This window comes from Drosophila elegans, unplaced genomic scaffold (genome assembly GCF_018152505.1).
Source record: "Drosophila elegans isolate 14027-0461.03 unplaced genomic scaffold, ASM1815250v1 contig_520, whole genome shotgun sequence".
Classification (NCBI taxonomy): Eukaryota; Metazoa; Arthropoda; class Insecta; order Diptera; family Drosophilidae; genus Drosophila; species Drosophila elegans.
In genome coordinates this window covers 2,581,608-2,596,322 of record NW_024545903.1, presented here as the reverse complement: position 1 = coordinate 2,596,322, position 14,715 = coordinate 2,581,608, and the positions used below count along the sequence as shown (strand labels likewise).

The 14,715-nt window shown below is 40.4% G+C and overlaps 2 protein-coding genes across 2 annotated transcripts in view; both read right to left on the bottom strand.

The window, feature by feature from the left end:
• LOC108149850 (irregular chiasm C-roughest protein) overlaps positions 1-14,715 on the bottom strand; it is a 126,952-nt gene that overhangs the window by 64,383 nt on the left and 47,854 nt on the right. The gene's annotated exons all lie outside the window — the stretch shown is intronic.
• On the bottom strand, positions 6,148-14,634 carry LOC121467694 (axoneme-associated protein mst101(2)). Its single transcript, XM_041709871.1, has 2 exons — positions 14,401-14,634; positions 6,148-14,331 (listed from the first exon to the last, which is right to left on the bottom strand). Exons 1-2 carry the CDS (start codon positions 14,632-14,634, stop codon positions 11,098-11,100), a joined length of 3,468 nt encoding a protein of 1,155 aa, XP_041565805.1. The 3' UTR covers positions 6,148-11,097.

Genomic DNA, 14,715 nt, shown 5'->3' with positions numbered 1-14,715 from the left:
GCAATGAGACACGTGTCCTCGCACTTTATTTTCTTTTGGCACGAATCGATGAATGAACACATGCAATTAGAAAACTGTCAAAGCCAACAAATGGACTCATCCTGAAACCCAAACCCATACCCAAATCCATACCCAAACCCACTGCCTTGTCATGCAAATTACAACCGCCCAACTTGTCAGCCCGTTGACATTGAAAAGTTGCCGGGAAAGCGGGTGAAATTACCTTTATTAGCGCAGCTCAGGAAAAAGAGAGGAGGAGGAGGTGCCACGTGTTGCTTGCATAATGCACAAGGGATGCTGGGGATCCTGAGGTGAGGGTGTCCTTTGCAGGAGACACAGAGCGATACACAGTGGCTCTGCACTCGGGATTAGCACAGGGGAAAGGGCGTTAGCCATTAAGCATAAAATTGAGTTGCACAACCCGCCGTGAAACGATAGAGCATTTAATATGAGGGATTTTGCGGGCTTTGAGAGCAGTGTCCAGAGTTTGAATTGTTGCCCAAAGCTCAACAGTCCCAGGGATGTCACTCTGGCTTATCCGGACTTGATTTATGGTGGTCTAGGCGGAAATAATCAAATTAAGAACGCAAAGGTTTAGGAAAAAATATATGTTATTTATAACTATCTGGTTAAATTTTCGTCTTTCAAATCCATTCAGTTTGGCAACGCAATCTGGATTGTCTGCCATTGGCAGTGCGTTGCAATGCAGCCATAAAAAATATTTAAATTTTCTATAAATATCTCTGTCTGGTCGCAGTGTTTCGTGTGCATTGCTTTCCCGGCGAAATTTATAGCTTATTTATATAACAATAAAAGGAACAACAAGCAACAACGAACAATCACTGGTATAACAACACGGCAGACATAACATGAAAATGTCGCCCGACGACTGTGGCACATGCGAAAAAAGTGAGGAAAATACTGCATAAGTGGGGGAAACTCGTATAAAATATTATGCATATGCGTTGTCTGTGGATGTAGATGTGGGTGTGGGTGTGGACGCACAAATTAAACAAGACGCAACGCTGGGCGGTCCAGTAGTCTTTGTCTGCCTACCGCGAACCCTTCCCCTGGCCAATCCCATTTTTCTCTCAGTGAGGGGGGGCGTGGCTGGTGCCACCCCCACATGCAACGCCTGCTCTTGTACTGGCCTCCATTAAAAACGACCGACAGCTTGCGAAAACCAAAGGCAATGGGCATGCCAATGCATTGAACTTTTTTTATTTATAGATGAAAAATGGCGTTCAATGACTTTTCCATCTGTACTGGTCTCAAAAGTTGACAATTCAATAAACTTTTATTGAGAAATTCCTTTTCGATAAATAAATAAATTAAAATAAAAAAAATGTTTTTCAAAATTGTAATAAATTCAATTTATGTTACAAATTCTTTCAAAGCTGCAACTATTTAATATTAAATAAAAATTCCCAAGCTCCTATAAGCTCAAAGTTGCCTACGTTAAATATTTTTAAGAACACACATTTTAAACTGTTATTAAATAATATTTCGAGGACAAGTCAATATTCAACGAACGTTCTTGTTTACCAAAAAAAGTAGAGCAATCCATCCGCTTCCGCGGTAATAATATTTTATTGCCCACTGCCTGTTGACATGGCAAACAACTAAAAAATGGCAATTTGATGATTTATATGTTCAGCCTAAATGCGCTGGAACACTTTAATACGTGGCATGCCACTGGTGTTTGCCATCTCTGCTGATTTCACAACTTTTTGTGGTGTTCTGCCGCTTTGACTCTGCCTTTGTCACATTTATTGCGCTGGCATTGTTGGCATTTTGCAAATTAAACGGATTTCCGCCAAAGGCCATTTCCGCCCGATCCTGGTAAAATGCATTTCAAAGCGATTGCACTTTTTACCGTCGCCTCGCTTCGATTGGGTTCGATTCCCTCCTTTGTTGTTCGCTTTATTTATTTTTTATTTAGTGTCAGTTTTTTTAGACTTCTGACAAATGTTTTTCTTCTTTTTTGCTGCTGCTGCTTGGGTATTTGTTTTATGCTAATAAAACCAGATAGTATGTGCACAACTGGTCCAAGGATTGTTGTTTAGAGTAGTTTTTTTTCTGCTCCAGATGTCTTCAACAATGACAGCCCCTGAACTATTTTGTACCATATCTACTTTCGAATTAAATGTTATTTTATTTCTAAATTTATGTTCCATTAAGCAGAAACTTTGAGCTGTGAGCTGTCTGTGGTTTTATTTATTTTTGCCATTCAGCATCATGTTGATAACTTCATTACACGAACTAAATGTGATTATTGTTTTTGATATGCCATTGCTGTGTCACGTTTTAATTTATGTTGCTTGTTAATTAAGCATATTAGACACCAATGAACTGGAAATGGCAATTAGCTGTCACGAATTGATTTACAGAAGTGTCAACAAAAAAAAAAAATTGGAATGCTAAATAGGCCAATAAAGTTGGTATAAATATGGAATAAATTTAATTACCACAAATTATGAAAATATATTTTCGAATTTCCATTGAACAAAATTCTGCATTTAGATGGAAATGGATTTCGGGTCCAATTGTCTCAGTTGGAAGTCGTAGTCGTTATCTTGTTATTCAAGCAATCGAATGCGAGCAACAAAATTTAAATATCCCCCGACAGCTTAGCAAACTTTTTGTCTGACCTTCGGGAAGGGAAACGCCCTGCACCTGGCGACCGTTCCTCATTAACATATTGAATTTTAATATCATGTCGACAGAGTTCTGGATCCCAGCCTCACTTGTCTTCGTTTCGGCTGAAAACCACAGAAAACCACAGAAAACATCCCTCGAACGAGCCGCAAAATTCTAAACTACTTTCGTTTGCCATTTGCATTCCAAGCTCAAAGGCCAAAAGAAATTACTGCGGCAAAGCACAAATATAGAAGGAAAACCGGCGGAAAAATGGAAGGGGAAATGGAAAATTCAGGGGCGGCAGGAAGATACATCTGCATATTTTTCTGCTGAGCTGCGGATAGCATGATTAAATGGCTGCCAACGCTCTCAATAATGACGTCAAAAGTATTTGCATTCAAATTGCGATGCAAAGTTGGGGGAAAAAATTCCGAAATGTACAGATGAATTTTTGATTTCGGGTCGGAAAATTGATTTTTAACGAGCCATGTTTAAATGATTTATAAAAAGCCCAAAAAACCGAAAGCTTATTATGAATGCAGTCAGGCAGTCAAGACTTTTGAAGTTTATTAGACGAGGCAGCAGGAACATTAAATTAACGATCGAAGACACTTACTTTCGCAAATCGTGTAAATAATTTATCGATATTTGGCAAAGCCCAAGTCTCTTGCAAACATAAATCTTGGAGAAACTCCACATAAATTTCGGTCGACAAGTGTCCAGTTAAACAGACCACAAGGAAAACCGCGAGTGGGAGTTTCCCGGTTATCCAACCCATTTATTCCTATGCACTGAGCAAAACCAATGGTGTAGGTTTAATGTGATATCCAAAAAAAAATGTATTTTAGAAAAGCTTTATTAAAAGCTAGGAATTTTTTCTTAATTTAATTAAAATCTTCTCTTTTGCAACCATTTTTTTTTAATGTTCATCACTGATCATTTGAAATTTTTAGTGTAGTCCCAACCCAATGACACACATTTGGAGGCGTCCAAAACTTGGCTCCACAATTTGTCATTGGGTCATTTTGCACATTAGAAATGAACTGGCGAAAAAATGCGCTGGGGAGGAGGTGTCCCTTTTTTTCGGTTCTGTAAAATAATAAATCATGTGCACATAACACAGAAGCAGTCGGAAAAGTGCTTGAATGTCTGGCGCCGGAAAAGTTCTGTTTTTCTTCGGATGTCCAAAGACCTTCTGGCGCTGCTTCTTGTGTTCTTCTGACACAGTTTTCAATTTGTGGCTCGGTTTTTTGGCACCCAACTCGGTTCTGAATAATTGCCGCAAAATAGCATAAATCAAATGGGGCTCTAATTACGGTTGCACGCCAGGTGATTAATTAAGCCGCAAAGCAGGTGCATTGAGGGGTGCTCTTGCAGGGTTAATCATTGCACTTAAATATCATAATTTTCAGCTAGGACTGCAAGTGCAGTCGTCTGTGTTTTCAGTATTAAATATCCATTAGGTGGCCAAGGAAAACGGGCCTCGAGTGCGAGTGCAAGTGGTGAACAAGTGACTGACAGTCAGACTGTCAGGGTCGTAATTATCCCATTTGGGCTTTTGTGTGTGTCCTGTGGCCAGGGTTAGCAGTGCGGAAATTGAATTTTAGGTAATTTCGTTGCATGTCATTAGTCGCAATTATGTAATAACAGACTGGAGCCAAGTGTTGATCGATGCACTGGTCCGAACCGAAGAACTGCTCCTGCTGGAGTACCTCCAACCGTCCCCAAATGATAATTAATATGGGGTGTGTAGGTGTGTAAGTGTGTAAGTGGGTGGCAATTAGCTGCATGTTTGCGGTTAAGTTCAGAAATGTTTGCCTTGGCATACTTTTCGACGTTCAAGTGGAACGGCTTTCCATGTTGCAAGTAAAACAGTAAATTTATCATTAATGCCAGCCTTTGTCAAGTCTTTTGAATTCAATTTATTATCTCTATCTGAGTCTGAGTCTCAGAGCCCGATAAAACTAATTAAATAATGGATACTTTTCGGCCAACCGAAAAATCACTGACCCATTTTAGGGTGACCTCAAATTAAATTGTTCGAACTTCCTTTGCACATTTCTCAACTTATTAATTTTCCATTAAATGTTACAAGCAATTAAGCCCGAACAAGCGACCGAAACGAGGACCCTGGCCAAAATTATCAACACGTTCCGCTTATTAACTGCCAGCAAAATGTATATTTATACACATTCGCACATAAATAAAGAAAATGTCGAGCTTCCAAGGCAGAAATCCTTTCGGAAATCTGTCGCAATTGTTTGAGTTATGCCCCCGGCGGCAGGAGATGAGCAGGGTCTGGCATCAGGGAAAATATTGTCGAAATATATTTCCGGCAAAGCGTTGAAAATCAAAAACATTTTGGTTTAAATATTTTGCAAAGTTCTGGAGTGCGTAAATTTTACGCTTTCCTGGATTTGCCACAGACTTTGGGGCAAATTCCTCATGATGCGTCTGATTTTCATTTGCGTTTCTTGTATTTGTATTTGTGCTCTGATTTAGATTTATGCATGATGATATGCTTTAAAGCGGAAGCTAGCAAAGGGATATGTGGAGAGGATTGACGTATACGATGGCTTAGAGGTGGCAGGGTCCCGAGTCCTTGGTTCAGGACATTATGCCTCGAAAGCTGCCAGCAGCCAGCTGCGCCACTTGAAGCAATTTATGAAGCATTTTACTTACTTAGCTGCTGATTTACTTCTGTCTCTCTTTCGCCATTTATATGTATCCCACTCGGCAAGGACCTTCAGCCAAGCACATGTGTTTGCCATTTTTCTATGAATATGAAATAAGTCCCTCCTTCGCATGTGCGTAAATAAACAAACGGAGCAGCAAAAGCCGAGGAAGTAGTGGATGTGCTGGATGTGCTGGAATGCCAGCTAGGACACCCCGAGTTCTAAGTTCTGCGATCGAGTGTTTACCCAAGGCGTTGTCGGCTCCGAATAAAATACACAATGCACACTTTACGGCTGCCAGGCATCTGACTAAATTTAATGTGCGTTTTATGCAAAATGGGATCTTTGAAACCGGAAGAAAAGCACTGGATAGCCCCCATAAGTCTTCATCCGCGTCCTTATCCCCTAAATAATCATCAAGGTTGGGGTCTACTACGCAATTCGATCAATTGCCAGACAACAATGATTATATGTTTTGCTATAAGCTCTACACTGATAAAAACAATTAACAAAATGGTCACAAAGTCATTTAAAATTATGAATTTTTAATGTGTTATCATTATAAATATTTCTAAATATTTCTAAATATTTCTAAATATTTCTAAATATTTCTAAATATTTCTAAATATTTCTAAATATTTCTAAATATTTATGCCTTATTTATCTCGTCTTGTTTGTTAAACCTTCAGCTTAAAACCATAATGCAAAACCAAAGATGCTAAACATTAAAAGAAAATTTGTTTGATTAAAATACTAAGTTATTTTGATGCCTATTTTGAAGGAAACCAATTCAGAAATATTTCTTTAAGACCTCCCTCCGATTGATTGTGTGTTTTTTTCTCTGAGTGCATACTGTTGTAAGGGTGCAGGAGGATTAATCATAATTGCACAAAGCCAAAAGCAAGAATCCAGGACTCTCGGTTCGTTAGGGCATCAGCCGCCGTCTGGCCTTGTGTTGTTGTCTATCCGATGATTTGCCAATTTCGTCTGGCGCTGTCTGTTCGTCTTGTTTACATAAAAATATTGCCAAGATGAACACGACAAACGATGACGATGGCAGGGGCTGGTGTAAAACATAATGAGGCAGACAACGGTCCAGACGAAAGTAAGGAGAAAATGAGGGAAAGCCGGGGAGCCAGACTTTTCCGGCTTTGCAGTTTCTGCCGAATGCAAGTGGTGTAGAAAAAATTGCCAGACAAAGTGGCAAACAGACGTAAATGCGTGACTTTCACTTTGATGTCGCAGCTTGCTGGATTTGTACCAGACAAGTGTCGATTTGACCAAAGCTAGTTCTTCATTCCCGCAAAATACTGCGCTGTTTGCATAGACAGGCACGTGCCATTTGCAAGGGTTCGTCCGTTTCGAGCAGCTGCAAAAGCTGCAAAAGCTGCGAAGTAAGCAATCAGACATGTTTTTTCTATCAGAGGGAATTCAAGTGCAATGAGAAGTCCGAGTACTAGACATTAAGGAGCTCTTTTCAAGGAATATCTCCTCAGAAAACGCTGCAACACCTCACAATGGCAAACCTGATCAAAGCAAGCACAGATTCTACAATCCGCTGCAGGCGAAAGCAAGTCAACTGCAGAAACTTCTAAGAAAAGTAGGAATGCCAGTCAGGTTGCAGGTGACACACCTTGAGGCGTTACACGACCAGATACTGAGCCAGAGACATGCAAATGTTGGACGGACGGACAGACAGACGGACAGACGGCAAAAAGAAGGAGGCTTATCATTTTGGGCGTCTTGAAGTGAAATGAGTGCACCGGCCGCAGGACATGTGAAGGGGGTAATCAAAACCTCAAGCTGATGTCCTGCCACTCTCAGTCCGCTGCAGACAAAGTGCAAGATAATGAAGCGTAAACTTAAAAGAAAAGTGAGCTGGGAAATATAGAAATGTTTGTCCAGACTTTGCGATAAAAGTTGGCCAAGCCAAATTGTGTGTAAATACTTAAAAAGTCGTTAGGATGGTCAAAAGAAGCGGTCAGAGACACCGAGAAGGGCCAAAACAGAGAGAGAAAGAGAGAATGAGGCAGCCAAGTGGAAGGCTTTTAATGAGCAGTTGACGTCATCATCATTAAAAATGTGCAAGCTGCGATTCCGATGATTGATTGGGCTCTGTTTGCTCCTTTCAGCTGCCATTAAGTGCGCCTGGAATCGCGCAGCCATAAATTTGCTTAATCAAACTATTTAGCCAGCCGGTGGATGTAGATGTCACGCATCGGAAGTCAAGCTGCTGCAGCTCCATTACGGTTTCGGCGGGAAGTGGGGGAGGGCAAAAGTTCCGCATCCGTATTCCATATTCCGTAGAGCCGGAGAAGTGAACACTCCGCCGTAACGAGCGCCTCACATGTGTTGCATGCTTTTAGGCGCTGCTCAGACGACACACATAATCCTAATTAATTGCCGGCATCGGCATCGGCATCAGCATTCAGGCAGCAGGATCCAGTCAGGAGCAGAGCCTCTCTGCCGACCCATCCCATTCCATCCCATCCCATCCCATACGTATCCGCCAAGGGAATCCGCAGCGAATGCATTCTGGCAGGTGCATGTGAGCACTTCGTGCGCGCCATTTACCCAGCTAGTGTGTGGACCGGTATGGGAGTGGTGAACTGTGAGAAACTGTCCACCACATGTCCTTAGCTCGGCATTTATGTTTATTTCGGAAGGTTGGCTTTTGAGAACATTTTTAATCGGTTTTGCCATTAAATTACTTTTGTTTTCATATCAAATAAAAAGTGGTCTTAAAGTATGCAACATTATGTTTTGAGTCAGAAAGTCTGAAGTATTAAAACCAAAACATGTCTTTTGCTGCATACTTTTAGACACCGTTTTTAAAGTGATTTTATGTATTGTACCAAAACCGTTTATATTTCAAGGGCATTAAAATTTGTATACTTGGTGGCTACTTAAAATAGAATGAATGTAAATTGCTGTTGCTAATTAAATCTAAATTTTGGGTAAGCAAAGAAATCTGTAAGTATGCCTACGTCTCATGGTTTCCAAGTTCCTTGAGAGCTCTAAGTGGTCAACCATGATTTTTCCCAGTGTGGCTGCCATCTCTTCCGATTCCCAATACCCCCAGTTTCATGCCAGTGCGCCATTATTTCCTTTTGATTTGCTTTGGCTGCAAAAGTCGTGGCGTGTTGAATGGCGTTCTAGTGAGGGGCGACGCATTTCATGCACTCGGCTGAGCTTTCGAGTTGCTTAACGCGTTTGATGTTTGCTACCAGCTCTGCCAGCCCTTTCCCTTTGGCTGCCCGTCCATAAAATGTAATGCATGCTGCGAGTGTGACAGCCTGGCGGGCCTACGAAATATCAACCATAATCCGCATGAGACATCTCGCTGTGGGCTTGGGAAAATGCTGTAACTTTTGAGCCCAGCCAAGTGATGCGAAAACCCGTTGTCAGCTGATGGATAATTGGGATTCACGGATGGAATTTAATTCCTGCATCTTTAAGAGCTAAGTTCTTATTCGCAGACCCGGAAAGCTGCAATTGAGCTGGCCGATCATCCCCAAGGGAAACAGAAAGAAAAATGGCAAAAGTTTTCAACTGTGGCAGGGGGCCCATTAAACCAGCCACAATAATCGATGCTCAAGTCGAACATCGATGTCTTGGTGCCCTGGCTAATTTCCTTGTGTCGAGGGAAAGGCTTAGAGGAAACTGGAAAAGGGACGACTGACTGCTGGTCCCCAAAGTATGCAACACAATTTTAATTAGTTTGGAAAAGTATTTTAATTTTTGCAATTTGAGTGCCAGAAAAAGAGAAATCTTGGAAGCCACTGCCCCTGCGGCTGGCTACCCCCAAATATTTTGGAATTCCTCTCTTTAATGATTATTAACATTATTAGTCGTAATGAGAGTCGTCGACGCGTTTTAAAGTTCCCCATTGAGGCGTGGCAAATGGCAACAGAAATTTGCCTGCTACTCAAAGACCAAAAAACAACAAGAGGTGCGGCAGAAGAAAAAAAAAGTGCCGGCAAAACGCAGAGAAAGTTGAAAAAGTTGGAGAGAAATTTTTGCAATTATTTTTCTGTTTTAATGTAATAGTGGACTCTGCCTTTTTTCAGATTATTTTTTTTTTCTTCGCGCTGCACGTTCTACTGCTGCTTTCAAACAAAAAAGTTTACTTAAACTATGTGGCCAGCCGGGCAGGAATGGGTTTGCCGGACGAAGTCTAGCGGTTGCGTCGGGCACGCCGGAAAATATGCTTTGATTTTTGGCTCGTCCATTGCGTGGAATGCAGTGTTCGAATTGTTTGGTCCCTGGTTTTGTGTGGACTTTTCCCGCACATACATACATATATAAAATTTTATTTTTGGATATGCCAAAGTTTTCAAATTAAAGACTCGGGCTTTGACCGAAAGTTTTGCGGCTGTGGGCGGCTCTTTGCCATGATTAGTGATTGAGTTTGGTTGTTGGACTTACGCAAAAAGCAGAAAAGGCACTTACCTAAAAAGAGAAAAAAAGAACACACAAAAAGTGTTAATTAAAGTTTGAATAAGTAGGAATGTTTTGAGGTATAAACTGTTTAAGCTAGAGCATTAAAGGAATCACCTTATCAGTTCCATTTTCGGCTTCAATTCCCCGGGCAACGCAGAGACTGCTTTGTGAGCATTCCGAACTTAATTACACACAACTCATTTGTCGCACACAAAAACCACTCCCCAAAAGCGCCACATGGGACTCGGTAGTCGGTAGTCTGGGCAATGGAAAAACCGAAACGAGACGATAGACGACACATGACATATAGCAGAAATTGGAGCTGGAGCAGTAGCAGGAGCCAAAATAACAAGGATCCTGTGAGCCGGGGCCCCAGCACAGACTTTTGTTTATATGTCATAAAAATTACTCATACGTTAATAATTTAAACGGATGGCTGTTGATGATGGGTCACAGGCGTCTGCAAATTTGCTTTGGCCATGCGAAAGCCAGGAGCCAGGAGCCAGGACTAACTGTGAATCAATACGAAATGAAAACCAAATAAGCGACGTCCTCGCACTCGTCCTCATCTCCACGTGGCCCTGATCAAACAAACACAAGGCCATCACCTCAAGCTGGTTTGCTCCGATGGCCGATAAGTTTCGCTATCATGTCGGAAAATTCATAACCAGGGCAATGACAGACATTGAGCATATTATCTGATGTCTGTGGGTCTGTGCGGTGGCAAATTCATTATTTCATCAATAAAACAACACAGCCATCAATATTGTGAGCTGTCCATTTTGTTTGCCTTAGCCATTCTGGCCAAGAGATATTCACTCGTAAGTAAATACCCGGCATATGTGACCAAGCATTATATTTATTCATGAAGCGATATTAGAAAGTGGTTATCAATTTCCAATTTGTAGGCAATATCCAGCTAAGTTAGAGTTTCATTTATTGAGTAAAAATTGATAAGCAAGATGAAAAAAACGTATAAAGTATATATATTCTTGATCTAAACAACTAAACAAGTTACTATAGCCATGTCCACCTGTTTGCGGGCTCAGTTTAAGGGCTAGAGTTTTGAATAAACCGATTATTTTAGCTCCAAAATATGTTTTTATAGCACTAAAAATACCTTGATATACGATATGATCAACATAGGTTTACTTAATTTTATAGATGCCATATACTGACCATAAATAGAAAGCTTATCGATTAGAAAGTTTAACATGTTTAATTTTAAGTTTATTTAAGCTATTGAGAGTTTTAAAATTAAATCAAATATTGATTTTAAGTTGGCATCATCACACAGCAGCGCCTCATTTGGATTTTTCCGAACTTTCTTTTTTGGGTTTTAATCGGACTCATCTTTGAAATTCCTTCTCTCAAATGTGGAAAAGGGCCACAACAAGGACGAGCCTTTTCCAAACTCGTCTCTGGTGTAGCCCCGTCTACCGAAGGGGGAAGGGTTTATTCGATTGAGCCAGTAAACGCCTAGGGTATCGTTGATACTCAGTGGTTTCAAGTCGGGCAGCAGCCGGCGCAGGAAGAAGTTGGACTCCAGCAATGGAGCTCTCCGTGAGGTGGGGTTGTAGGCAGAGGCATGCTCTGGATATAAGGGCCACTGTCGAGGGTTGAAAAGCTGTTCTTTGTCATCCTCTCCCTGTGCGGGGATGGGATCACATAGACCGCTCTTCAAGCCAGGAAGTGGTCTTTGCCTAGGTCTTGATAAGGCAGATCTCAAGAATATGCCTAACCCTTGGAAATCCAAATTTTGGCCATTTTCCGGCCTATTGCTCAGTCCCTCATTTCGCATTGCATTAAATTTTTTGCAATCATCCATGCTCTTGGTGCGAATCGGTTTATTTTTATTTCGTAAATTAAGCCATTTCTTTAATTCGTCCTTTTTACTCCAGTTTTTTATTTCTTCGTCCACAAATTTCTTGCGTCGGTTGATCGCCTCACGCCATTTCCTAATTTCAGTCATTGACTCGGTCGATGTACACTTATTTTTATGAGTATTATCCTTTGAACTTTTTCGCGACAGCCCAACCTTATTCTTCAGTTTTTCCAATGAACTTATATTTTTCTCGTCATTTCGATCTTGCTCTATCTTGGCATTTTCTTTCTTTAACTTTTCCTCAGCACTATTGTTTTTTAGCTTTAATTGTTTTTCTGCTCGTTTTTCTTTGTAATCATATTTGGCACACTTTCTCTTTATATCTTCAACCAGCTTCTCTTTTGCAATTTTTCTTCGATTTTCTTCACATTTTCTTTTTAATTCAAATTCTGCACATCTCTTTCTTAGAGAAAACTCTCTACATTTCCTTTCCTGCTCATCTCTTTCACACTGTTTCTTTAGCTTCAGTTCAGCACATTTTTCCTTTAATTCTTCATTGGCGCATTTCTCCTTTAATTCTTCTTCTGCACACTTTTCTAATTTTTTCTTTGCACATGCCTCCTTTAGCTCATTTTCTGCCAATTTCTTCTTTAATTTTTCTATTGCGCAGATGTCCTTAATTTTTTTTTCGACACATTTTTCCTTTATATTATCTTCACATATCTCTTTCAATTTTTCTTCTGCACAATTCTTCTTTAATTCTTCTTCTGCACATTTTTTCTTTAATTCATTATCCAAGCATTTCTTCTTTAATTCCGATGAGTCATTCTTTTTTCTTAGTTTTTTTTCTGAGCGTGTTTTCTTTTCATTATGCCTCCTACATGTTATATTTACCTTGTCTTCTCCCACTTTTTTTTGCAGTTCTTCTAATAGAAGTGATATTTTCTTTAAATAGTTACCCTCGCATTTCCCTACACATATGTTTTTGAGTAAGTCTTTAACGCCTTGCTTCTTTTTTTTCAATGCGATTGAGCATTTTCTTTTCTGTTCGTATTCCTTACATTTTTGCTTTAGGTCTTCATCTTGACATGTCTTTTTTAACTCCTTTTCTGCCGTTTTGCCTTTCGGTTGTGATTTAAGGCATTTCTTCTTAAGCTCTTTGATACGATCCTTCTCGATCTTTTTATTCGCTTTTTTTATAAGTTCGCACTGGTGTATAATAGTCTCAACATGCTTTGTTATACAAATTGTTGGGCTTTCATCGTGCTTACAGATATCGTTTGTTTGATCCGAACGGTAATGCAGATAATGCTTCCAGATATGTTCAACTAAGTTGTTAAGATCTTTGTCCTTGTCCCCATTTTCCGCCGTGCAGATATTTTTACATTCCGACCCGCTTTCCATATTATTCTCCACCAGGTACATACACTTCGCTATTAATTCAGCTATTCGAAATTTTAGCTGATCTCTATCACACAACCTTGGAAAACAAACTGAAAAATCTTCATTAATATTCCCTTGTTTCTTTTCGCACTTATTTTTGAATAGGTCTTGCAAGCTCTCGCCATCTTGACATGATTGTGGTTGATCGTAAAATATTTTGGCATTAGAACAAGGACTAATTTTTGTGGTGTCCGATGCACATTTACTTTCTTTTTTCTCACAAGAAACATTCTGGCTCTTTTTAAAATCATATTCAGGATGTTCCCACAGTTGTTTGTGAATTTGATTTTTGAACAGGTCATTAACCATTACTGGTTTTTGGTCATCCGAAGTATGATATGTACATGTGTCAAGTAATTTGTTGTCTGTTTTGCTTTCAGCTTTTATTTCTTCTGGGGAAGCAAATTTGGGGGTACTTTGTTCAAAGACATTTTCTTTGATCCCGCTGATTTTCTTTTCTTGATCTGAAGAAGGTGATGGTCTCTGTGATTTATGGCAGTCTTCACAAATATTTTGGAGATGGGTTTGACTTTCATCTGGTTTCACAAGATCCTTTTCTTTGGCCGGGGTTAAGGATGTAGAGTTTTTCAAAGATTGCAAACGGCAGTCGGTTTCCTGCTTTGCTGTACTAATTAGCATCTCTTCACGGTTATTCAATAGTTCTATGGGATGTGGTTTTGACGAGTGCTGTAAAGATTCTCCTGGACAACGAACTTCACTGGATTTTGCCATTGATTGATTAGCTAGTGTAATCCCCTCTTGATTCTGTGGACTAGTGGAATTTCGAACAGCCGTGGAAGTGGAATGATCTTTATTTTCTGTCTGCGGGACTCGCTGCTTTGACTTCATCTGCCTATGTTTTCTATATTTATTCTTGTATTGCAAGATTTTATCCTTTTTAGTCGGATTATATCTAATAAGATCTGCTTGCTTGCCCTCATCGAGTTGTTGCCTTACCTCTTTACTTTTAGTCACGATCATGGAAATTAAATTTTGTATTGAACTTTTCGGTTCTTGGTTCTCGTTGTCCTCCGAAACTTTATTGGACGGACGACTCTTTGGGACTTTACCTTTGGTGGACTTCTTTATCTGCATTATCATTTGCTTCCCTTCCCTTTTTCCTCCCACTTTCCGAACTCCGTCTACACCATCGTTCATCAGGTGCTCCAGCCTTTGTACCATTTTGCTGTTGGTTTTACGCTTCAAAGACTGAGGTCGGTGGCGACACTTTGCGCCTTTTTCCAGACAGAAATCCAAATTTTCTGTGCCAGTTTTCTTATGGTAAGTCCGACCTTTCCGGTTAACCTGAAAGACATCCTGAGGCTGACTGTATCCATGGATTTTAAAATCGCGACCTTGGCCCACAATGCATACCTTTTGATGAACATATTTGATTTTATGTGGGGAACAGGGCGAGTTCAGGTCGCTGGAAAGAATGTCGCAGGACATTGGAGGATCAAACAGCAACGAGGTAAGCAATGGCTGACGGCCGAAACGACTGGAGTGAGAGTCATTGCTCTTGAATTTTTGCCAGGACTGGATGAAAGGTCTAGGCCGAGGACATATTAGCAAACTTTGCAAACGCGAACTTATGCACCTGCGAAACATTCCACAACGAGATCTGCTGACGAATCCTTGAAGGCGCTGCGGTTGCCAATAAATTTTGGATGGTTGTAAATAAAAAACTAA

Coding starts and splice junctions, on each gene's coding strand:
- LOC121467694 (XM_041709871.1), bottom strand. CDS start 14,634: ATGTTTCGCAGGTGCATAAGTTCGCGTTTGCAAAGTTTGCTAATATGT. Junction 14,332..14,400: donor TCAAATATGTTCATCAAAAG/GTATGCATTGTG, acceptor GATGTCTTTCAG/GTTAACCGGAAAGGTCGGAC.